The 26,158-nt window shown below is 40.2% G+C and overlaps 1 protein-coding gene across 1 annotated transcript; it reads right to left on the reverse strand.

Moving 5' to 3' along the window:
* Positions 1–490: 490 nt before the first annotated feature.
* LOC101868206 (Y+L amino acid transporter 2-like) lies at positions 491–26,116 on the reverse strand. Its single transcript, XM_005150849.3, has 10 exons — positions 25,306–26,116; positions 14,131–14,648; positions 13,004–13,129; positions 10,219–10,363; positions 9,173–9,296; positions 8,327–8,430; positions 7,942–8,038; positions 6,751–6,900; positions 4,782–4,965; positions 491–2,997 (listed from the first exon to the last, which is right to left on the reverse strand). Exons 2-10 carry the CDS (start codon positions 14,630–14,632, stop codon positions 2,912–2,914), a joined length of 1,518 nt encoding a protein of 505 aa, XP_005150906.1. The 5' UTR covers positions 14,633–14,648; positions 25,306–26,116; the 3' UTR covers positions 491–2,911.
* Positions 26,117–26,158: the final 42 nt, after the last annotated feature.

Raw genomic sequence — 26,158 nt, forward strand, 5'->3', positions numbered from 1 at the left:
CCCTTCCACCACGGAGATGCCAGCTGACAAACTAGGTGTCCTCTAACAGCCTCCTCTAACATTTTGTTATGTAATGATGAGATACTTAGCATGGGTGCCAAAAATGCCTCTGAAAAAGTAAAACTGTTTATTGTTTGACTGCATGATTGAGCATCCATAAATAATGTGAAAAAATGTGTTCAGCCAAACAGAAAGTGTTTGGGTAAAAAATTGCTCATAACTGCAGTGGGAAAGAGTCCCACCTGGAATAACTAGAAACTTTTCCTTCAACAAATGCTTATTTTGTTGTGTTATAGAGAATAAATATAAGAGTTAGTTATATTCTTATTCCTCTCCTGGCAAACCAACTTGAGAGAGGTAAGGCAGGGCTAATTGCATTCACAGCACTGTTTTTATGTTTTAAAACCACACAACTACAACATTTGTAGGATCAAATGTTTATTTATTTAAACACTTCAGCAGCTATGACTTGCTTTAGATATTTGACAACTTACAGGTATTATATCTAAGGAGGGAAAAATCAACAAACACAGTAACATTTCTCATTCCATAGAGAATTTCAATAAAGTTATTTACATTTATAGCCTTGCATCTGACCACTACTTTCCTCCTGTCCAGAAAGAAAGAAAATGAATGAGTTGTGCATCATGCCTAGAGAGTTAACAGATCCATGCAAAAACAGATTTTGGCAAAAAACAGAAACAAAGAAGTTGCTGAGCTCAGAATTCTCTATGGAAATGGTCTTTGTAGCCCTTGTTATACTAATCACTTAGGAACTTTGGTCCTGGAAGGAAGAACTTCAGAGGATGATACTGTGCTGTCTTGGTGTGACACACAGCTCAGCCCCAAGCATGAGGTTGAACTCTGTGGAAGCAAAGACTGTCATGTTTAGTTTGCATGTTCAGTTTTGACTTGCAGGGTTTGTACTATTTGTGCCCTGATACAGTCTGGGACTGTGGCTCTGTTGTTAACCAGTGCTTTGTGAGAGATGGGGCAAAAAGGCAGTATTTCTGTACAGCCATAGAGCAGGGTCAAAATGGTGCTGTACTGTAAAAGGTATGTGGTGTGTGTGTGTGGAGTACATGGGGATGTTCTTCTTTCCTCTTTTTGTTTTGTGATTATGATACTGAAGTGATTTTAGCTCTTGAAAGTGGTGGCTTTCAAAAAGTAAAGCATGCTTCTCTGGTATCTTCGTGTTTAGCTCAATTTAGTGCATTTTTATTGTTCATTTTTGTATCAAAAGAAAACCCCACTGAAAGGAAACTGCTACAGCAGATGACATTGAAATGCAAATATAAGGCTTTACAGGAGCCCTGTCAGCAACCACTGTGTTGGAGATGCATGAAATTACAATCCTGCAAATGACTTCACAAAATAGGGAAGAAATGCAGGGAGGTTTAAGTAGCAATGATTACCTATTCCATTGCTCCTTTTCTGGGCAGACATCAATAGAAGACAATAATTCTAGAAGCTACAGGGACTTGTATAAGATTAAATTACATTAAGTGGTGTTAATTGAGTAGGAATGTTGAAATTCAAATTAGAAACAATGTATGCTGTACTCAAATATAATTACAGAAAGGATGTACACCTTGACAACAAGGATAACAAACACTAATACATATCAGCAAACCATATTAGAGCTGGAGCAGCTGTTTTTTTATGGTCTAGGTTGCAGGGCTGATGGTTTTTTTTAAATGACAGTTATTGTCTCTTCCATTTCAGGGCACTAAGAATTAGGACTCATTACACATTCTTGTGTGCCACACTGAAAAACTCAATGGTCAAGAGATCAGTCCTAGTTTTTAACTGCCTTTTTCTTCCATGGCATCCACTGGTGGGTGCTCTTGTCCAGTGCACATGCCTGGGCTGCGTGTTGTGCAACAGGCACTTAGGTGACAAAAAGACCTGGCAGCCAGTGCTGGTGGCTTTTTGCATGCTCAGTAGGAGACCTGCAGGTTACTTTGCCAGCAGGAGCTGGTGTGGCCTGAAAGGGTTGGGCAGGGGCTCAAAGGATTTTGTAAACATCAATAGTTTCTAATTTTGCTTTGTGAATTCCTTCAATAAGTTTCACTCTGGAAAAAATCAGTAAAAAATCAGTACATTCATGGAGTCACACCTTTGATACTTCTAGGCAAGCAGTGGACACTATGAAAAGGTGATTTCCCTGAATATGCACTAGCTGGAACATGATTCAGTCAGTTTTCCAAGACAGGTTGATCTGCTGGAAAGCAAAAGTGCTTCAGTTACTGTGATCTAATTTGTTTCTTCAAAATGCCTCTTCTGCAAAAGGGTAATGAACGTGGGATGTCATTAAACAAGAATTTCTCACAGAATTTCAATGACCAAAAACTTTGGGTTTCTCCTTTTGGTAAACTCTGCATGTAAGGAATTATGCATTAGAGTAGTTTAACACTAATAATATGTTGACTTGAAGCAGGTCTACCAGTTTAAATTATGAAATTTTTCCATTTTCCAGAATTTAATTATATCTTTAGAAGTACACTGTGGCTTCTACTTCCTAACTCAGGTTTTGAATCTTGCAAATATATAGCCTGTCTTTTGTTAAATTTATATATTTATTTGTTAGGATTGTGATGAGACCTCATACTTTTTCATATGATTTTGCGATTAATGTACTATTTAGCACTTATCTGCTGATAAATGTTTGTTCATACAGTGCTGTATAGTTTCAAAGTATTACATGGTAAGTCACTATTAACAGGGTTTTTTAAAACATCTTGTAAAACAGAGTGATTTATAAAACAAGCACAAATTAATGGGCATCAAACTGATGCATAGTACTGTGGTTAGTGCTTTAGTGTAACTGAACACATGGGGAGACCTTCAGAAGATAAAGATTACTCCAGATAAGAAATGTCAAGGCACAATTCTCAATGTCAAGGCAGGTCTATTTATTCTTAGCTGTTGCAGGTTCCATGTCTATATCCGACAGAGCACAGTAGAAGAGCATCTGAACATACTTTGTTGTTGTAGCTGTAATAGCAAAAATGTGTGAGACAAAGTTATAATGTATCTTAGACAAATACACGTATTTTCAGGATTTGAAAGCACTACACAAATATTAGGAAAATCTTAAAGTACCTTAATCAATTAGATAAAGCACTCTATAAATAGCTAAAGGTAAAAGAAGCTCAATAATTAAACAAAAAGTTGTGTTTAATCAGACTTTCATCAACATCTCCATTGAACTGTTGGATTGATAGCTGAGTTTGAACTGCATAAAAATGTTAGTTTTGTTTCTCAAGGCTGTCTAAATTTGAGGTGTGGAAATTACCCTTCAGGCCAGCAATTCATTATTTCATAATTTACAAAAATACACGTACTCCGCTGATGCAGATATTCCATTCCTTGGGCAGGAAGTAAAGTGGTGTTCTGGTATTTCTGCCTACCAGGGTATCAAACTGCATGCATTTAGTACTCATAATCCTACCTGGCTTTTATCGAGCCAACATGTTGAAATGGCTCAACACCACAAATATTAGATGACCATATTACATCCACATATTGGATGGTTTTGAGCAGGTATGGATGCTTTTGTTCTCAGGACCATGTGATAAATCAAAAAATCTCAGACATGTCATATACAAAAGTGTAGCAAATCTTCATAAAGAAAAAGGATTCCAGGAAACACTATTCTTTCTTACTTTTGAGCAAGCATTCAAAGTCTCAGCACACTGAGTAGGACAAGAAGATGTTATTCACTGAGTGGACAAGGACTTGGCTGGATGGTTGCATCAAAGAGTTGTGGTTAAAGGCAGTGTTCAACTGGAGATGGGTAACAAGTGGTGTCCTTCGGGGATCAGTGTTGGGACTGGTCCTGTTCAATGTCTTTGTTAGCGACATGAACAGTGGGATTGAGTGCGCTCTCAGCAAGTTTGCTGATGACACTAAGCAGTGTGGTGCAGTGAACACACTGGAGGGAGGGAATGCCGTCCAGAGGGACATGGAGAGGTTTGAGAAGTGGGCCTTTGAGAAGAAGCTCAACTAAGTGAAATGCAAGGTCCTGCATCTGGGTTGGGGCAATCCCAAGCACAAATACAGCCCAGGAGGAGACTGGATTGAGGAGCCTTGAGGAAAGGACTTGAAGGTGTTCATTGATGAGAAACTGAACCTGACCCATTAGGTATACTTGCAGCCCAGAAGGCCAACTGTGTCCTGGGCTACATTAAAGGGAGCATGACCAGAAGGTTGAAGGAGGTGATCCTGCCCCTCTATTCTGCTCCTGAGAGATCCTCTGGAGTACTGTGTAGAGTTCTGGTGTCCTCAGCACAAGAGGGACATGGACCTATTTGAGTGAGTGCAGAGGAGGGTGATGAAGATGATGAGAGGGCTGGAGCACTCTCCTGTGAAGACAGGCTGAGAGAACTGGGCTTGTTCAGCCTGGAGAAGAGAAGGCTCCAGGGAAACCTTATAGCAGCTTCCAGTACCTAGAGGGGGGCTTACAAGAAATCTGCAGAGGGACTTTTTGCAAGGGCATGTAGGGATAAGAAAAGGGGGGTGGCTTTAAACTGAAAGAACATGTGTTTAGATTTAGATATTATGAAGAAATTCTTCCTAGTGAGGGTGGTGAGGCCCTGGCACAGGTTGCTCAGAGAAGCTGTGGATGCCACATCACTGGCAGTGTTCAAGGCCAGGCTGGATGGGGCTTTGAGTAACCTGGTCTAGTGGAGGGTGTCCTTAGACACAAAGGGTTTGGAACTAGATGATCTTTAAGGTCCCTCCCAACCCAAACCATGCTATGATTCTATGTTGCTTACCAGAGAGCCACTGTAGACATTTAGGTCGTTTTTCAACTGGCAGATAAACTCCTAAATAATATGCAGGAATGCCTGAGAGGGCAATACCAATGCCAATAAGGGAACTGACTGTGTCACTGTAGAGAGGAACTATGACCAGGAAAAGGGAACATAAACAGTATACTATAGGGAAGAAGAGGCTAAGCTGTGGAGACAAAAAAAGAAATAAAAAAAAATAATCCAACATTCATTAAAAGATGCAGTAAAAATATCAGGTTTTGCAGATTAGACATGTCAATAATAAAAATATAGCTATTGACTATATTATGTACTGGATTTTTTATTGCCTGCAGTCAGTACAATTTGCTAGCTTATGTGTATGGTGCTGAGAGCCTCTGACTTGGTACACACCTGAGTATCTGATTATTTTGTTGCTTTCAGGCCTGCACAAGCTGAATTTCTTTCCAATTAGAGACTGATCTTTGAAAGCAGTGCTTTAAAACTGAGCAGTAATGGGTAGTTTTCCCTCTAACTTCAATTGCAAATTTTTAATTGTAATTTTTATTGGGTTTTGTTTTATCAGTGTTGGCATGTTGATGCTACAGCCATTTCTCCTGGGCACTTAACAAATATCATACCACAAGTAAGCAAAGTTGCAATAACCTCTATGGATTTGCTTTGCACTAAAATACTTTTCATTGCCTGTAGTAATGAGCCTTTTCAGGAGTCCGGGAGTTGACATTTGAACACTAGCTGAAACTCGTGAGTGTTTAATGGTATAAATAACTCCTTTTCCTTTTAAAAGTGAAAAAATGTAAGTCAATGAAAACCAACTGCTATGCTTCAGAAAAGCAAAAGGTATATGTGGAGTTGGGACATTGACTAAGCTGGCAAATGCTGATAGGAATTAAACAGTCATTGCCTATAATCTGACTGTAATCCTTGCCTTAGTAGAGTCAGTAGCAAAACTGCCAGTAAAGCAAGAGTTAACCTTTATCTTAACCATATATTGGGGGAGAGTTTGGAAATGAAACATGAACATGCTTCAGGAAAATTTGGTCTGCTTTGGAAGACTGGAAGCTTGTAGCAGTAGGTGCTTAGGATATTTTATGCCTGTGAACCATGTGGTTTTTTTATAATCAGGATGCTACACTTAAATGGAAAAAAAATGGGTTGGTAAAAATGATTCCCAAGGTTTGGAAGTGAGAGTGACAAGGAAGAAATGTTTAGATTGCATATGGATTTCTCATAGTTTTTGCTGCATCACTGCTGCGTCAAAATGCAAGTCATGGAACCAACAGAGTGCAGTGAAATGGAAGGCAGCATGTGATTTTGTGTGCCTGGGGGAAGTTGTGCATTTCCCTCCCTGCTTCCTGGACAATCACTGTATTAAAACTAGAAACAAGTTTTAGGCACACTTTGTTTCTGTGTCAGGTGCTCTCCTACAGTCAGTCAAACTTGCATTTTACTGTCTATAACCACTATGCAGGGGTAGGGAACAATCAAAATATATTTGACTATTCAAGCTTTTGAACTTTTTCATGAGCAGAAATTTGAGCATTTATGAGCTTTGGATTTTGATAACTTTGTTAAGTTATGTAATTTTGATCAGAGTGTTAACCTTTTTAGAGCCCACATCAATAGTTCTACTGAGCTCCTCTATGAGCAATACAAAAGAATGTCATTTCAGGAGGTGCTAAGAACCCCAGGCCTTATTTATTTTGACATAAAGATATTTGTAAGTTTGAATGAAAGGAAAAGGAAATGGCAAATATCATTTAAATCTCACAGCAATAGTACCAGAACAGATGTTCTTCTGGAAACAAGTGGGATTTGCTCCTTCATTTCTTACCTTCTATGTTGAAAGGATTTCTACGGCTGATAAATACTCTGTAATTGAACTGGCAATGTTATGGTTGTGGTATTATAGATCACATAAACACATGCATTAACTGGCTTTTAGGGATTGTTTCCTCTCTTGTTTACTTACTTTGATAGGCCGGGGTCGATGTGGCTGAGTGTATCTCAAATAAATTAATCCTGCAATAGACAGACCCACAAAAAGCCAGTAGTTGAAGCAGTAGTAATTAATGAGGAGGAAAACATCTTCCACAAGGAGATAAATCAAAGTCATTAAGCCCTAGAGATAATAAAAGCAAAGACTTTTTAATGTGAAAATAAAGAGGTAGTAAAGTTATTAAAGGGCTGTTTCCAACATATTTTTCAGGACATAGGATATCAGGTCCTTGTACTTAAAACTCAGAAATCTGCAAATATTCTGTGTGAAACGTGCTGTTATCTCTTCCTTAAAAAACACAGCAGTGATGCCATTACATGTGGCTGAAGAGGTGTCAGGTTTGTTATGTTTCAGCACCAACAGAAAACCCTCCTAAGAAGTCTGGATGAGGAGCCCCAGACTATGAGATTGCAGCTTTTAGTAAATTACGTGATGTCAAATAGGACTGGTATGATAATGTATTCATTAGCCATATGTAACAGAGGGTAATGAAAGACACCAAATAATATATATGTTCAAATAAACAACAGTGAAATAATTTGGAATGATTCTACCTTCTCTGTTTGCACACATCATCCCCCTTATTTTAATCTGGTAGATTTATGAACCATTTATCAAAATAATTTGCAGTAATTCTATGCCTTATTATTCCTCAATTTTGTGTAATTTATTGTATAGCGACAGCAGGAAAAATGTCAATATGGCTACATGTATCTGACAACAGGAATTTAATTTTAAGTACATTGTCACTTCTGTTGTAACAAGAGTTCTAGAAAACCAGCCTATGGCAGGGTCTGAGAGATATTCCTGTCATATTCTTTTCCAGAGACGCTGAAAACTCACATAAAGGCTTATACAACTCATGTGTATACTGTTATATATTTAGCCATTCTCTGTTTTCTAAGTAATGCTATTGTACTTCCTCCTCACTAATCTTGTTCAGAGAGCATATGAATGTAAATCAACCCATGCCCTTTCCGCTGGAAAAACCCTGCCAGATAAAATACCACCACCGTTACCACCCTCAGTGAGATTTAGATACTGTGGGCATTTGAGGAAGGTGTCTCCAGTGCATGAGAAGCCCAGGAAGAGAGGAGGTGTTATACTCCCTGTGTCTGAATGCCTGGCTGCCTCAGCCAGGCACAGGTCTGGGTTGTCACTTACATTGAAGAGGAGAGCAGGGACTGGTGTGAAACACTTTACATGAATCAAGCTCAGACTGTCAGGGAGGTGTCCTTCTCTGGCTCCAACATAAAATAGCCTAAGAAAAGAGAAAACTTAACCAGACAGTGTTGCTTTCTGACAAAGGCAGCATTAATTTTTTTATTAATTGTTGTAAATGCTCTCCTCTTCTCAAGTGGCTTTAGTTTATCAGTTGGTGCTGACCATGAGAAGACATATCAGATTGCAACAATCCTTCCATACAAATGAACTACTTGACATAGCAAACATTAACTGTTACTTTTACACTTTACTGTGTAGTAAAGAATGCAGATTAATAATAAATTATTCCTTTCCAATTAGTTAAAATAAATATTGTATTTCATACCTCGATGCTGCAATTATTGATGAGTTTAAGCCACTATAGCAAGACATGGCCACTGCTATAGGAATTATCCACTTAGCATAACTAAGGGTTTCACCACCAAATGTCTGTAAACAGAAAAAGGAAACAATAGTGAGGCTTCTCATATTAAGCATATGGACAATTCTAAGACATTCTTATGAAAATACACCCCACCAAATACTGTGTCATAGTCCATCCTTTCTTATGACACCTGATAATGACTTGGGAAATTAGAATTTGGAAAACCTGATCAGTATCAAAATAGAAATGGCAGATGTATTAAAAAAGGATTTAAACCCCCCAACATTTCTAAGCCCAGATCAAGTCAATGATGTAATAGAAGAAAATGTATTGGCTTTAACCTATTCTGACAAATAATGGCTATAGTAATCCATGAGTTATAAATGTACTTTTGTATAAAATATTGGTAAGGTTTTAAAAAGCATTTTATTTCACCTTTTTGTGTTGAAAATATTGCTGTGATCTTGCAGCATGAAACATCACACACTATACATTGGAATGATAGCAAAACCACCCAGACTTTGCATAGCTCTTTCCCTCTCTGGCCTTAGTGAAAACATCTTCTAAAATGAAGTCTTGTTAGGAGCAGAATTTGTAGAGTATACAAGAGTTTTTTTACAAGAGCAGATTTATCTTTACATGTACCTGCCAATATACTGGTACTCCTACATGAAAATGAAGTTTAAAACAAAGCAATAATCTTCAGCATAGAAATATTTCAATAGTTTTGCCAAAAAGCGTGCTACCTGAGGTTTTCATGCAGTGTCATCCATACAGTAACTTTCTTAATTATTTTATACAACTTACCACAGCCACTGCATCACTTGTGAGGAGGGCCGACATGTCCAACACTACATAGTATGCTATGTTAGTCAACAAATAAATAACAGTCACAATAGGCATTGAAATTGCAATAGAAAGAGGTAGATTCCTGCAAAAGGAAAGTGATAAATTATTTCTTGTTCTTTAAATAAAGAATATTTAAGTAGAATTGTTCCCAAATTCAAGCATTTGTGAATGGATAGAATCATAGGATCATAGAATAGTTAAGGTTGGAAAGGACCATAAAGATCATTTAGTTCCAACCCCCCTGCCATGGGCAGGGACACCTCACACTAAACCATGTCACCCAAGGCTTCATTGTACTACATAAGTTTGTAATCATGGGATTACAAAATAACATGCAGCCATATGTGGAACAATTCCATAAGCAACATAGTTGGCTGATGTGGGTCTGTCACAAGTTTCAGAGAAAGAAAAGTACATTTATACCTATAAATTGCATATGAAACGATTTAAGAGCTCACTTAAGCAATGAGATTTAAATGCACACTTGAGGGGCAGAGATATTTCCAGTGCTACTTGTGAACTTTTCTGCTTAACCTTTTGTATTGAGCAAAATTAAACATTTTGCCCATAAACAGTAATGATGAAGATCACATGGTAAAACAGACATAAAACCAACAGAGTCTTACTCTGTTGGTGGCAAAACCAGTCCTGGAAGAAGAATTTTTCTGTCTGACTGAAAAAAAAAGTAGGGAGTTTCATGGGGCTGGATGGATACATGATTTTTTCTGTTTTTCAAAGGGTTTTGTTCTCTTTAAAAATTGCCATCTGAAGTATAGGGTGTAAAATATGTATATGCAGACAAGTGATTTATTAGTGTGGTATAGTTGGTAAGTGAGGAAGTAATCAGAAAGTGTTCTCATACTTCTTTTCAGAAGGAGAAGGTTTTTACAGAGAAAATAGTTTGAGAAATTTCCACTTGGAAACAAATAGAGAGCAGCTGATCCTGCCATCTCCTCTGTCTTACCAGGACACTTCAGCAATACAAAGGAAAGGCATGCTTTTACCTCTGAGGATTCTGCATTTCCTCGGTGACGTAGTTGAGTGTGTCCCATCCTGAGTAGGAGAAGAGCGCAGAGTGGAGAGCCAAAGCAATCATCCCTGGGTTTGTTGCCGAGCCCTCGAATGGGGCTCTCAGGTTTTCTGTTTCTCCTGTGCAAATGACAGGTGCCTCTTAAATTTCAAGGATTATGACATAGAAGGATGCTACAGTAGAAGTCTCAGCTGACCAAAAGGAAATAAAAGCCCACTTCATTCAGGCTTCATGACTATTTGTAAAAGGGCACAGCTTGTATTTTCACTTGACATGTAGGAAACTTTCAGTCAGACGGTCAGACAGCTGCTCTTTACACAGGGAGACAGCAGAAGATATTTTCTCAAGTTTTATTATTTGGATAATTCTGCCAGAACTCGCAGTGTGCTCATCTTGTGGGCATCACTGTCTAGCCTACAGAAGGAGGGAGCCATACTGAAGTCATGCTATGCCCTGTCAGCCAGGCAGAGGCACTCCTGGAAACCCAGTTTCAATTCCTGAATCTATCTCATACTTCTTCCTCATATCTGTGCTCATATCCTGGAGGTATGGTTCTCAGTGGCATGCTCTGTCCCACAAAGGTGCTTCTAAAATTAAGGGAGGAGACTTGCCTTCCTTTCAAAATTCTCCTCTAGTTTAGCTCAATTGTTTGAGATGAAAACCTGCTGCAAAATAGACAAAATGTCAAAGAATCTGTCTGAGCCTTCACTGTGATTCTGGAAAGGGGAAGAAAGGCTTTACTGAGTTTGCAAGAAGGAAAATCAGCTATCTAATGTAACTGAAAGGGAGTTAAATATTAAGAAACACAGATACATGCTTAAACATATATTAAGGAAGAAAGTAAGGTCTTTGTTGTAAAATGAAACAACTTCACATTGTGGTTAAACTAAGGAGGTTATAGATACCATGAAAGCAATTCAGTCTTTGAAAAGCAGTAACTACAAGGAGACTGTTCAAGCCGAGGAAGGTGAAGGTATATGAGATGTACACACACTTTGCAGGAGAAAATGGTTGGAAGGAAAAAAAAAAAAAGAAAAATCCAAGAGGACCAAGAAAACTGGTTTTGTTTCTTTTTCTTCACTACAGACAGTTCATATTCAACATCAGATCTATTCAGTATAAGTATTCAGTGTTTTAAAACAAGAGGTGTAACTGAGCACAGCAGAAAGGATATGTCATGGCTAAAATGTTGTAACGGTTCTTTTCTTTAAAAAAGCTGCTGAGTTTCAGAGTGCATTGACCTGATCACAGCTTCCTCCAGAAGTCTACATCATTCCTCTTTCCAGTCCTTTCTGTATTTAAGTGTTCTGTTCTGCTTAATGAAAGCAGAGATGAGACCTTGACTACCAGTAAAAACCCTCAGCATTTTGTGTTCCTCAGAGTAATGTTTCCTCTCTGCCTTTACCCTTTCTGATCCCATGAAGCAATGCAAAGGAACTAGTGTGGGCTGTATGGAGGCAGGAGCAGAGGGAATGGCCCCTTGGCCAAGCTGCATCCTGGCAGCTGCATGCCAGCAAGCAGGCTAGAAGTTTTGAAGGACACAGTTTGGAAGCATAGGTAAATTTATGACTGTGGGGACAGGACATCATGGGCTCACACCTTTGTAAAACTGCAGCAGCTTCATGAGGAAAACTAGTCCTTCATGGAATGGTGCATCTTCATGCCTTTAGGACTGAGTTCGTTTGTTTAGGTTTCTTTAGACTTGAACAAAGTGGTGACAACCGAAATGCACAGATAATGGCTAAACAATAAAGCTGTCTTAAAAGCTGTTGAAGCATTAAAGTGTAACAGCTAATGCAACTGCAGCCAAGGAAAGGAAAGACAGCAAACATGGAAAAGTAAGCATGCTTATAAAGTTCTATAAGCTAGTTTCAGCAGTAGAAAAAGACAATTCCTGATGTGAAGAGGGGAACCATCCTTATTTCAATTGAATAGAGTGGCTATTTGGGAATTTCATGGGAAAGGAAAATGAAACAACCTTAGTAGCTGAACAAGAGAGCTAGAATTAAAAGAGACTTCCCTGTATCAGAGGCCCAAATCAATAAAAGCAAATCTAGTGTCATGCAAAGATCAGAGGTAGCACAGGAATAAACTATTCTCAAGTGTTTCAGTGTATTCAGCTCAGTGCAGTTACAGCTAATAGGAGGTGGCTCATCTGTCCTGTGATCTCTTACAATACCAGAGTGATTCATATCACAGGCTTCTCCCTAGTTTCTAGAAACATGCACATCTCTTCATCAACAAAGGCAAGGACATGTGCCTCCCTTCCTTGTGCTCTTCCCTGGCAGGCTGGTGCAGTGCCTCTCTGCCATGGGTGCACCAGGGGCTGTGGTCTGAGGAGCAATGGAAAGGATGTGTCTGGCAACTTCTGCTGTGTTTTCCTGTCATAGGGCAAGTAGCAACACTAGCCTTTACTCAGCACGAATCAGAGACACTGAGGCTGACTTTAAACTGCTTAGCACTAAACTGATGTTAATTCAGCTGCTATTTGCTATTCAACTCGAGCAATACAGAACTAGGTATGTGGTCTTCCATCCACACGAAGGATAGAATAAAAATTAACATCCCGTTGCTTAACAAGTGAGAACATTTCTGTAATCTTCCTGTGACAAGCAGGGTTAGGTTTGTTTTTTTCTTTTTTTCAGAAAAAAATCCCTATCATTTCATTACGTGTGAATGAGTCTGATCTTCCTGCACTGATTTTGAAACTCGTATACAGTTCATTTTTAAGAATTTAAGTAAATTAAAATGATTCTTACCTTTACCAATTTTGTAAAGGCCAACAGATATCACCAAGAAAAGGGCCATAACTTTTGCGTAAGTGAAAACATCTTGTACACGGGTACCCCACTTTACATTGACACAATTAATAAATGTTAAGGAACCTGCGGAGAAAAAGAATATGCATGAGAGGAGCATATGCACCCGATTCTGAAAAGGGTAAGAAGGTAAAGGACCCTGGGAGCTACTAACCTGTCAGACTCTCCTCTGTGCCTGGGGAGATCATGGAACAGATCCTCCCAGAAGCTATGCTAAGGCACATGAAGGATGGGGAGCTGATTTGCAACAGCCAGTGTGGTTGATGAGAAGCTGGACATGAGCCAGAAATGTACACTCACAGCCTAGAAAGCCAGTGTACCCTGGGCTACATGAAAAGGAGTGTGACCAGTGGGTCAAGTGATGTGATTCTGCCTCTCTACTCTGCTTTCATGAGACCCCACCTGGAGTACTGCCTCCATGGAAAATTACTTACCCTTTAGGAAGTTTTTGCTGTGTTGTACAGTTTAAGCCATTTTTAAGTACACCCTCAAAGGAACTCATATCCTAGCTTGACAAATCAATATTTATAAGGAAAATACTTTGAATGCAGTCCATCTACTAGGGGATATATTTGTAATACTTATCCCTCTGTTCACCTAAATCATATAGTCACAATAAAGTCAACTTTGTGGAGTGTCTGATTAAACTACACAATTTCTCTAGAGGCAACACTCATATTAGGCAGAGTATTTTTAATTCCATATGAATTCTATGATTTTTTTGTTCTTTTTTTTTTTGTGATTTGCAAGAAATATAGGAGAAAGAGCATGAACCAAATGTGGGCTGCCAATTAGGCCAGTGATCCATAGAGATATATGTATCTTTAATCAGCAGTCATAGTTTTACCCAGCCAAATTGTTGCAGTTCTCCTCTCTCTTCTAGTGATCATAGCCCCAAATACAATCTGTCTGAATAAAAGATTATTAGTTCCTAGGAACATGTTTTAGAGAGGCAGTAATTGTTTTCCATAATAGCAGGTGAAGGAAAAGAAATTCAGAAAAATCTCCATATCTCTGAATATCTACAATTATAGCTCTTAACTTGCAGGAATCATAACTTTACTTACATATACAAGCAGCTGCAATCAACCTGACTGCATCATATGGTGGCTCACAATGAGGGAAAATTGGTTGAACAATATAGTTGGCAAACGTGATTGCTATCACTGCCTGAGTTGTTGGTTCAATAATTAGTAAGGAAGACCAGAGTCTGATGAAGGCCACAAAGCTACCAAATGCTTCCAAAATATAGGCATAACTGGCTCCAGATTTAATGATGGATGTTCCCAATTCAGCGTAACACAAAGCTCCGAACAGTGAAAACATCCCACCAAGCGCCCAGATGACTAGAGAGAGTCCATAGGAAGCACTGTACATTAGAACACCTCTGGGTGATACAAATATCCCAGAGCCAATCATGTTCCCTACAATTAAAGAAACTCCATTAAGCAATGTGATTTCTTTTTTCATCTGCATTTTTTCACTTGTCTCTTCCATACTGTCCATTTCAGCTCCTCCATGCTTAGTTTTGGATTTCTTATTGCAGCATATTTGCCAAGGGGCTGGCATCCTCAACTATCATTACCTGAAAAGGAGAAAACATCTTTTGTAGTGCACATGAATGAGATAATTAGCCTGCAAGGCAGAAACAGTACAAAGAATAACTGTTTGACCTGCTTTTATTTTGCAGTCCAGGAACCACATACTAGTGAATTTACTTAACTTTCATTGTTCTGTACCTTTTGAAAGGCTTATGTGAGGCCATTGTCCTTGATTATAGATCCTAAAGCTTTCATGAGCTCTAAGTTCACTTTCACTGTTTACCTTGAATTGTAAGTCTACCTTACATCACTGAAGTTTTATCTTGGGGAATAAGGAGACACTGTACCCCTGGAAGTGTGTTCTAATACAGCTGGAGTGTCCCCTACAGGCATCCTCTCATCCAAGGAAGAACTTTATTTTATTATTATCTGTTTCATCAAACCACACCCATCTGAAAATTATCTGCTGAGGAACACAAGAGAAAAGAGAGAAAAAGGTATTAAAGAGCTCTAGCCTCAGGAGGTTAGTGTTAATATGAGGATAAAATGATGAAATCGATTTGCGGGTCCTGAGGGAGCTGGCAGGTGAAGTTCCTGAGCCACTGTCTATCATATTTGAAAAATCATGGCAGTCAGGTGAAATTCCCAATGTCAAGCTGTGTGGGTCACTTGATACACTGCCTTCCAGTATCTGAAGGGAGCCTACAGGGATGCCAGAGAGGGCTCTTCAACAGGAACTGTAGTGATAGAACAAGGGGCAATGGGTTTAAACTTAAACAAGGGAAGTTCAGGTGAAATGTAAGGAAAAAGTTCTTTACTGTGAGGGTGGTGAGGCACTGGAACAGGCTGCCCAAAGAAGTGGAGAATGCTCCGTCCCTGGCAGTGTTCAAGGCCAGTTTGGACACAGCCTTGGTCAACCTCATCTACTGTGAGGTATCCCTGCCCATGGCAGAGGGTTGGAACTTGGTGATCGTAAGGTCCTTTCCAACCCAAACTGTAGAATCATAGAAGAGTTAGGATTGGAAAGGACCTGAAGATCATCTAGTTCCAACCCCCCTGCCATAGGCAGGGACACCTCACACTAAACCATGTCACCCAAGGCTTCATCCAACCTGGCCTTGAACACTGCCAGGGATGGAGCATTCACAACCTCCCTGGGCAACCCATGCCAGTGCCTCACCACCCTTACAGTAAAGAACTTCTTCCTTATATCCAATCTAAACCTCTGCTGTTTAAGTTTTAACCAGATACCCCTTATACTATCCCTGCAGTCCCTAATGAATAGTTTGTCTTCAACATCCCCATAGGCCCCCTTCAGATAATGGAAGGCTGCTATGAGGTCTCCACGCAGCCTTCTCTTCTCCAGGCTGAACAGCCTCAACTTTCTCAGCCTGTCTTCATACAGGAGGTGCTCCAGGCCCCTGATCATTCTCGTGGCCCTCCTCTGGACTTGTTCTAACAGTTCCATGTCCTTTTGATGTTGAGGACACCAGAACTGCACACAATACTCCAAGTGAGGTCTCACGAGAGCAGAGTAGAGGGGCAGGATCACCTCCTTTGACCTGCTAGTCACGCTCCTTTTGATGCAGCCCAGGCTTTCTGGGCTGGGAGTGTCCACTGCCATCTCATGTTCATTTTCTCATCAGCCAACACCCCCAAGTCCTTCTCTGCAGGGCTGCTCTGAATCTCTTCTCTGCCCAACCTGTAGCTGTGCCTGGAACTGCTCTGACCCAGGTGTAGAACCTTGCACTTGGCATGGTTAAACTTCATGAGGTTGGCATCAGCCCACCTCACAAGCGTGTCAAGGTCCCTCTGGATGGCATTCCTTCCTTCCAGCATATCAACCGAACCACACAGCTTGGTGTCATTGGCAAACTTGCTGAGGGCGCACTCAATCCCACTGTCCATGTCACTGACAAAGATGTTGAAAAAGACTGGTCCCAACACCGATCCCTGAGGGACACCACTCGTTACTTGTCTCCAGCTGGACATTGAGCCATTAACCACAACTCTTTGCATGTGGCCATCCAGCTAACAAAGAAGTCATTAAGAACCTCAGCCTTCCCCAAATCCAGGGCAGACAGTTCTCCTGATAGCTTCTGTAGAGGACTCATGTCCCTAGTCTGTCTTTTATTTGCAATGTACCTATAGAATCCCTTCCCATTATATTTCACATCCCTAGTCAAGTTTAATTCTAACTGGGCCTTAGCTTTCCTAACCTGGTCCCTAACTTCCCAGACAACATCCCTGTATTCTTCCCAGGCCGCCTGTCCTTGCTTCCACCTTTTATAAGCCTCTTTTTTTTCCCTCTGAGTTTCCTCAGTAACTCATCCATCCAAGGAGGTCTCCTGGCCCTCCTGCTGCAGTTCCTTCTAGCAGGGACACAACACTCCTGAGCTTGGAGCAAGCGATGCTTGAATATCAACCAACAGTCTTGGGCTCCCCTGCCCTTTAGGGCTATAGTTCTGTGACTCTATGAGGAAAAGAGCTTTAGCTTTTCCTAGAAAGGAGATTGCTGCTGCAGTGAATGATGCATGTTGATTATTAATCTCACTTGACCTCTGGGTAGGAGCCACTAGCATGCATAGGGATTGAGTTTTGAACACCTTGTCCTTGGAACACTTTTGTGTAAGAGTCCTGCAAACACAACCGTAAAAGCTTCCCACTCTGGTGCTTGCATGGCAGGATCCAAATATGCTGGAGCTGGGAAAAACAATGTAACTGCCTAGCTGCATGGATAAATCAGCAGTGTGCACACATGACATGTCTGTGGGGCTGAGGTGCTCAGGAATGGGGAAGGGAAATGTGACTGCCGCAACTGTAGTGACTGTCTCGGCTCTTGGGTCCTGCTGACTCATAATGGTGCTTACTCAGACCAGTGAATTTTTCTAGTGCCTATCTCAAAGGAAATTTATTTCTCCTTTCCTTCTCTAACTCCACATACACTCCAAATGCTTCCAAAAAAACTCCCTCAAAATCCTATGAATTAAAGCCAAGTTCTCTGAGTAGATCAAAGCTCCTCCACGCAACACTGATCAAAAAACATCTGGTCACAAATTTATGTTGTTAAAACATGCGTCAATGGTGAGTTTGAAATGAACAACCTGCCCTCCCCAGACTTTCTGAAAGGTTTGCTTTCCTTTGTAAAGCAAGTCTGGTTCAGCAATCCCGAATAATTTATAATTACATGTGTTCTTTTCCAGCTTTTTTAGGGGCAACTCAGTTTCCTAGTTGATCAAATAACTAAGGAAGCGTGATGAGGATTAAAGATTAAAAGATGTCAAACTATCTTTAAAGATTAAACACTTTTTTCATTCCAGTGGCACTTTCTCTAACCACAGGAGCACTGTGGGAACATTGTATTAAAGTTAAATATTAATTTGCCATAGGTGTTCAAGCGTGATTACTGAGTCCCCCATGGTTTGCTGATGGATGCCACACACAGGTGGCTCCCTTTACATCTCACTTTGTCCCTTAAAGAAAAAATATGTCACCTTGGTCTGGGAGGAAGGAATTATAGGAGCTACTACTTTCAGAACCTCCTGGCTCTGTTTCTGCTTTTCATGGCTATGTGAAATATTGGCAGAAACACCTTTTGGGGATTCTAGGTGTTCAGAGAGCCTATCAGGACAGCAGCATGCTGGAAACCTGGGCAGAACTCTGTATTAATACTCCTTGTGCAGTAGGGCTAGTTGAAAATTAACTCATGCTTTTTGTGCCTCATCTGCAATATTTAAATTTTTTATTTAGTTGTTGTTTTAGTTGTTTTAGCAGGTGATGTAATTTACCTCGACTTTTGCAAAGCCTTCGACACTGTCCTACACAACATCCTTGTCTCTAAATTGGAGAGACATCAGTTTGATAAGTGGACCACTCAGTGGATAAAAAACTGGCTGGATGGCTGCAAAAAAGAGTTGTGGTCAATGGCTCAGTATTTGGCTGGAGACCAGTAATGAGTGGTGTCCCTCAGGGATCGGTGTTGGGACCGGTCTTGTTCAACATCTTTGTCAGTGACATGGACAGTGGGATTGAGTATGCCCTCAGCAAGTTTGCCAATGACACCAAGCTGTGTGGTTCGGTTGATATGCTGGAAGGAAGGAATGCCATCCAGAGGGACCTTGACACGCTTGTGAGGTGGGCTGATGCCAACCTCATGAAGTTTAACCATGACAAGTGCAAGGTCCTACACCTGGGTCAGAGCAATTCCAGGCACGCTACAGGTTGGGCAGAGAAGAGATTCAGAGCAGCCCTGCAGAGAAGGACTTGGGGGTCAATGAGAAAATGAACATGAGCTGGCTTCAGTGTGCTCTTGCAGCCCAGAAAGCCAACTGTATGAGGGGCAGCATAAAAGGAGCATGACCAGAAGGTCAAAGGAGGTGATCCTGCCCCTCTACTCTGCTCTCGTGAGAACTCACTTGGAGTATTGTGTGCAGTTCTGGTGTCCTCAACATCAAAAGGACATGGAACAGTTGGAACAACTCCAGAGGAGGCCACGAGGATGATCAGGGGCCTGGAGCACCTCCTGTATGAAGACAGACTGAGAATGTTGGGGCTGTTCAGCCTGGAGAAGAGAAGGCTGCATGGAGACCTCGTAGCAGCCTTCCAGTATCTGAAGGGGACCTATGGGGATGCTGGTGAGGGACTCTTCATTAGGGACTGTAGTGATAGGACAAGGGGTACCTGGTTAAAACTTAAACAGCAGAGGTTTAGATTGGATATAAGGAAGAAGTTCTTTACTGTTAGGGTGTTGAGGCACTGGCATGGGTTGCCAGGGAGGTTGTGAATGCTCCATCCCTGGCAGTGTTCAAGGCTAGGTTGGGTGAATCCTTGGGTGATATGGTTTAGTGTGAGGTGTCCCTGCCCATGGCAGGGGGGTTGGAACTAGATGATCTTTATGGTCCTTTCGAACGCTAACTATTCTATGATTCTCTTTTTAATGTGGGTATTCAGAGCTCTGTCTCTGAGCCAGGATGCACAAATACTTAGGTTGGTACTGCTCAAAGGGAGTGAGAATTTAAAATGCAGCAGTTCTGGAGGGAACGTGAATGCGAAGCTATGCCAGTAATGATCAAAACCAATGGCTACCATTTTTCCTCAGATGGAGTCTCAATGACAAATGAGATAAATATATGTTCCTGTAAAGTAGGATACATAAAATATATAACTCAATTGACAGGTTGTAACTTGTAGAGGTAACTTACATACATGATATCCAACCTGAACTTTGATGTCTAATATGGATAACCTGGTAGCTAAAGGGAATTTGAGCATTTAAAGTGGCAATGCTACTTACGACTAGTAGAACTTTCACAGTCTGTAGTTTTCGTAAGAGTACAAAGATAAAGTTCAAATTATTTTCTCAAGTAACACCATCTTTTGCATATTTTTTTATTCTCTATTTCAGATCTTTCATAGGAAATGTTTTTCACAAATAAGTGACTCTGGATGAGACCATTTAAAAAGAAAAAGAAGTAGCAGAAAAAACAGTTAAAACTTCTGTACTTAAAGAGATGTCACATTAGCAAAACTTTTAACCAAACTCTGAATTAAGTCAATGAATAGGTACAGCCTAAGAATCAAAGTATAAGAGATTCAGTTTTCAGAACCAAGATGTGTAACTTACTGTAGTTTTGTTATCCCAGTTTACACCTGCTGAAAATATGCAAGAAAGTAGCAACCCGAGAACAAAATCTTTCAAACAGCTTCTGCCTGTCCCTTCGCTGCCCCCTTCCCCCCTCCCTCCACCAAGCTAATAGCAATATTCCCATTAGATTCGACAATGAACTGATTTTGTTCAGTGGAGTCACAATGTTGAAGCTTTTATTAATTTCCTCATTCAGGACTATGTCTTCTTTAAATAAATAAGATTTGATTGAGGCACGAATCATGCTAGTTCTCAGCAAAGTTTTCATGCAATAATCAGAGGACTGGAGTACCTCTCCTGTGAAAACAGGCTGAGAGATTTGGGCATGTTCAGACTGGAGAAGAGGCTTCAGGGAAACTTTATAGGAACTTCCATTACCTAAAACAGGTCTATCTAAAGAGTGCTGGAGAGAGGCTTTTTACAAGGGCATGTAATGACAAGACATGGGGGAATGGCTTTAAACTGGAAGTGGTGAGATTTAGATTGGATATTAGGAAGGAATTCTTTACTATGGGGGTATTGAGGCACTGGTACAGGTTGCCCAGAGAAGCTGTGGCTGTCCCATCTGTGGCAGTGTTCAAGGCCAGGTTGGACTAGGCTTTGAGCAACCTGGTGTAGTGGAAGGTGTCCCTGCCCATGGCAGGTGTGTTGGAACAAGATGATCTTTAAAAGTCCCTTCCAACCCAAACCATTTTATGATTCTATGATTAAACAGTCTCCTCTACAGATCTTCCCGTATAATAGCAAAAGGAGAATTTTTTTGTGTGAGGTGTAAGAAATTTACTGCTGTTACAATCCAGGCAGTGATGAAAACAATTTGAGGATATGACTAATCTCTGTCACTATGGTTCCCTCATTTTGCTGTTTTGGTTCTACTGAACCTGGGCCATAGTCCTGCCCTACTGCCATCACTGTCACTTCATCCTCATACTACCACCTCCCCTTTCTGGGGCCATCAATGCTGCTTCTGCTTTGAGCTTGTTTGCCAAAAAACTTAAGCTAAGAAGCCTAGCTGTTCAAGCATGACTCTGTTTCTGTCACTTGGACATCTCTGTAGGTCACATTTTGAGGGTGCACATAATCCAAATGAGAGCCAGTATGAGCTAAGGTCTGGGAAGGCTTATGTGCTGGGACAACCATCAGAGCTGTAACAAATTCACTTCTTAAAGGGGAGTTGCCATTTTCAGTTAGAAAATCCTGTATTATGATAGGTAAAAAATCCCTACAGTGAATCCTCTATCAGACTGGAATGCAGAATGGCTTCCTGAGAATGGAAAAACTTAATTCATGCAGTAATTAAAAAAGGGAGGTTTGTTGCATCCTGGCATTCTGCTTTAGCGTGTTTGAGTACCTTGAGGCTAATTCTACTGCAATAAGAAAAATTTATGGCAGCAAAAATATTAAGTACAGGTATTTTGTAGCTCTTCTGAATGAAGTCTGAGGATAATGACATAAAAGCTTCATACATGAAGGAAGGTCCCTGCTCTGTTGGTCTCCATAGCCTGAGGCAAGCAGAAAGAGCTACTGCTTTCTGGAAATAAGGGATTCAGATGGGCATCATCATGCTGATGTGCCTCAGAGCCTGCAGCAGTCTAAACAAAACAGCTGCAAACACTTGCCTGTGCCTTGTGTCAGCCAGTGCTCTCTACTACAGAACTTCAGAGCCTTGTTTTCATTCAGGTCCTGCACTTCCTTAGGGATTCCTTTTACTAATGCAGGAAAGTGTTTAGAGAGAAAACAGAATGACTTGAGAGCACAAACAGCCATAATGGCTCTAAATCCTTTGCAGTCTTATGTTTACTTCTTAGCTGTATGCACAAAGAGCATCAGAAAGGAACTTGCAGACCGATACCTGAGAAGTTAAAGAAAACAATTGCTCCAAGCACAGGTAATTCTCAATAACTAATTTTTTAGTCAAGCCACTGCCAGAAATCACACATAAAAGTGAATAGAGACAGCTTAATAGTAGTTGAAAACCAGAGCCGAAACAAAAACCAGTTCTTCCATAAATTAGTGTAGGACTGGTTTGTCAGGGCAGGATTATTCAGACACTTTCCATCCTTCAGGGACTTACAGCTTTATGAGTGCTTGCCTCCTTCTTTAGGAGGCAATTAACCTTTGCTAAATGTTTCTACAAGGCTTGGCCAGGAGTTACAGAAGTGTGATATTCTCAGCTTTTAATTCAAGAAAACTGATACATAAATCAGAGGATCTCTCTTAGATACCACATATTGTTCCATTCAGCAGATTCCCTTCTAAACCAAGGACATTCAAAAGTCATAGAATCATAGTATCATAAAATAGTTAGGGTTGGAAAGGACTTAAGATCATCTAGTTCCAACCGCCCTGCCATGGGCAGGGACACCTCACACTAAACCATGTCACCCAAGGCTTCATCCAACCTGGCCTTGAACACTGCCAGGGATGGAGCATTCACTACCTCCCTGGGCAACCCATTCCAGTACCTCACCACCCTTACAGTAAAGAACTTCTTCCTTATATCCAATCTAAACCTCTGCTGTTTAAGTTTTAACCAGGTACCCCTTGTCCTATCACTACAGTCCCTAATGAAGAGTCCCTCACCAGCATCCCCATAGGTCCCCTTCAGATACTGGAAGGCTGCTATGAGGTCTCCACGCAGCCTTCTCTTCTCCAGGTTGAACAGCCCCAACTTTCTCAGCCTGTCTTCATATGGGAGGTGCTCCAGTCCCCTGATCATCCTCGTGGCCCTCCTCTGGACTTGTTCTAACAGTTCCATGTCCTTTTGATGTTGAGGACACCAGAACTGCACACAATACTCCAAGTGAGTTCTCACGAGAGCAGAGTAGAGGGGCAGGATCACCTCCTTTGACCTGCTGGTCACGCTTCTTTTGGAACATGCTGGACATCAAGTGTACTCCTTAATATTATTTCAGAAAATTTCATGGCTTTTTCTTTAGGTGATTATTGCCTACTGCCACACAATGTTTATTAATGAAAGTCTGCTATGCCATCAACGAACACAGCAAATCAAAACAGACAATAAAAGTGCTAACTGGAGGCCATGATTGCAGGTAAGCAAAGGGGATGTGCAGGGAGATCAGATGCTGAGAAAACCCTAGGTTTGCTTGATGCAGCAGAAAGGCCAAGCCCTGATCCCCCAAAAAGATTAAGTTGTGAATGCTCCATCCCTGGCAGTGTTCAAGGCCAGATTGGACAGAGCCTTGGGTGGCATGGTTTAGTGTGAGGTGTCCCTGCCCATGGCAGTGGGGTGGAACTTGATGACCTTAACGTCCTTTCCAACCCAAACCAGTATTTGATTCTGTGATTCTGTAGAGCCCCAATATTTTCTTGTTTCAGTTAGAAAATTAATGACAATAAGGATGACATTTAAAACCAAAATCTGGCATATTTTAATTATGTATATTAAAAAGCAATATATGTGTAGAGAGCTATTTTGAAAGTCATGAGCAATCTCTTATTTTCTCTATGTACACTCTGGGTAATTCTCTCCACATGTAACAGATTAACTTAAAATAAAATCTTCTCCAACCATGGACATTTATGTTTATCAAAAATGTGTAGATGATGTGTAGTCTTCAAAACATGCTGAGCATGAACACCAACAAGTCTTAAAGTGGCAGATCATACTGCTGAACATTTTCCAGTGATAAGAGAGATAAAGCAAACAAATCAAATTATACCTTATGAAGGAACAGCATAATAAATTGTTAGCAATAACAATAATAAAACCACCAAAAAATCCACTTTGATCTCCTCTGAAGAAAACATATCCCACTAAATAAGAAACAAGCATATTTCCTTTTGGTTTTTGAATTTTATGTTTATAATAATTTTCAGTGAATTAATGCTTCACATGCTCCAATTTTAATACTGCACTCAGAGGATGGATTTCCCCTAGGAGAAACAGAGGATATTTGAGAGAAAAGCTACTGCAGTCCAAATATAAGAAAAGTATTTTAAAGAGAAGGTAGCAGCTTACCAGAGGGTAGGTGATATGCTTGCTTCCTTTAGCAGGAAGGCTACTGTAATTGAATAGTGACTCTCTAGCTGCTGCTCTAAATAAGCACACATTTGTTTCACCAGGGTGGGTGGGTGGATTAACACTAACATGAATAGCCTCTTCTCTCGCTTTCAGTTTAGCCTTGCCTTTAGTTGCTGTTTTTCTTGCAGTAGGATGAATACTAAAATCAATGAGAGCTTTCAAGAAAGAAGATCCCAGACTCTCCTGGAATGTGATTTCTCCAAACAGCCTCAACTGAGGTCATTAGCAGGCAGAAGCATCAGCTTAAATATCCGCTGCTCTCTCTTCCTTAGAAAGTTGTGATAGAAATAAGACAAAAGGAATTTTTTTTAAAAATATCTTTCATCCATGCATCACTGAAACCTAGAGCATTTTCCTAGATGTTAATGTGAAACAAATGCAGTCTAATTCCTTATTAATTTAAAAAGTCACGAGACTTCTTATTAACACTGTACAGAAAGAGACGTCTATTCTCGTGGTGCAATTGGACAAAACAAAAAGATTTTCACGTGGGGAGACTAATAAAGAGTAGTAGTTAACTGAAAATCATAGGTACTATTTAATTTCAAACAACCAAATATTTTTGTTTACTTTTAAAAAAATATACATTTTCTTTTAAATTTAATCTACTTATTGTTAAATATTTATCAACTCAGTTATTTTTCTGAACTGGAGAATTATGTATCTGTGGCTTTTCTAATTTATGACATAATAATAGACAAAACAGGTGTTAAAAATCTTATTTTAAATAAATAAACTTCAAAATAATATTTATGATCAAAATAAACAAAGAAAGAAATTACTTACTCAGCGCAATCAGCTTTGCCTTCTGAAACAATGTGTTGCCCTTACTATGAAGTACTTTTGGAAAGCCAGTATGGTATACAGCACAGTATTTCCAAAACAAGTAAACCTCCAGAAAATAAAGCTTTCTCGGCAGAGCAAAAAGTTAATGAATTCAAGAGCACTAACCTGGGATTTTTATTTTCCATGAATGACAAGGCTAAATAGTAAGGCAAAAATTTGTACTTACATGCCAAAGGGCATCTGGAAGTTGCTGATCCAGCAAGTCAAGTCTTAAGTCACGGGACTGAGTAGAAGCACCAGATAACAGGACTTCATTAGAATGGGCTACTAATCCACGTAGGAAAGTGAACTAACTGAATTAAGCACAAATGTCCCTCCAGTCAGCCTCAGTAATCCAACTTGAAAACAAGCAGGAAAGTTGCATCATATTGTGCGTTCCATACTGTAACCCTCAGTGACCCAAATGAATAATAGAAACAGCCCAAGTCTTTCTACTGAAAGTCAGTGCTCCTCCTATTTCTTCCTTTTAAAGTAACATCTTGTAAAAACACGCTTTCCTTCATAGAATGAGACAGGTCTGCAATTAATGTTTACACAGAAATGGCTGCCCTTTTTAAAAACACTATTCAAAGACAGGTATGACAACTATTCTGAATAATTAGCTTCAAGTTGCTTTAGTTTTATCTGTAACAGATGGTCATTTATTCCTGAGAGCTCTTTAAGTCTGCCTATAAAGACTGCACAATTCCAGCTGCCAGCAAGTCTGTGGTTACATACTTTATAATATATCAAGAACATTTTGGCAACAGAATTGTTTTGCAGGGATGCTGGTCTCTGCTGGAAGAACAGAGAGGCTGAGAACAATGTTCCTTAATCAGGAACTCTGCCATTTTAAAACCTTTTTTCTTTGGTCAGGGCAGTGTTAAGAAACTATATTCTAAAAACTAGAATGCATATTTTCAAGGAAGTAAAACTACCTTCACTCTGAAATTCAAACTTGAATTTGTGCTGTTTCCAACTTGGGTCATGAAATGGGCTTTTTGATGGTGTGCTATTCTGTGCTGATTCTGTCCTCAGGC

This window comes from Melopsittacus undulatus, chromosome 1, assembly GCF_012275295.1.
Source record: "Melopsittacus undulatus isolate bMelUnd1 chromosome 1, bMelUnd1.mat.Z, whole genome shotgun sequence".
NCBI classification, from domain to species: domain Eukaryota; kingdom Metazoa; phylum Chordata; class Aves; order Psittaciformes; family Psittaculidae; genus Melopsittacus; species Melopsittacus undulatus.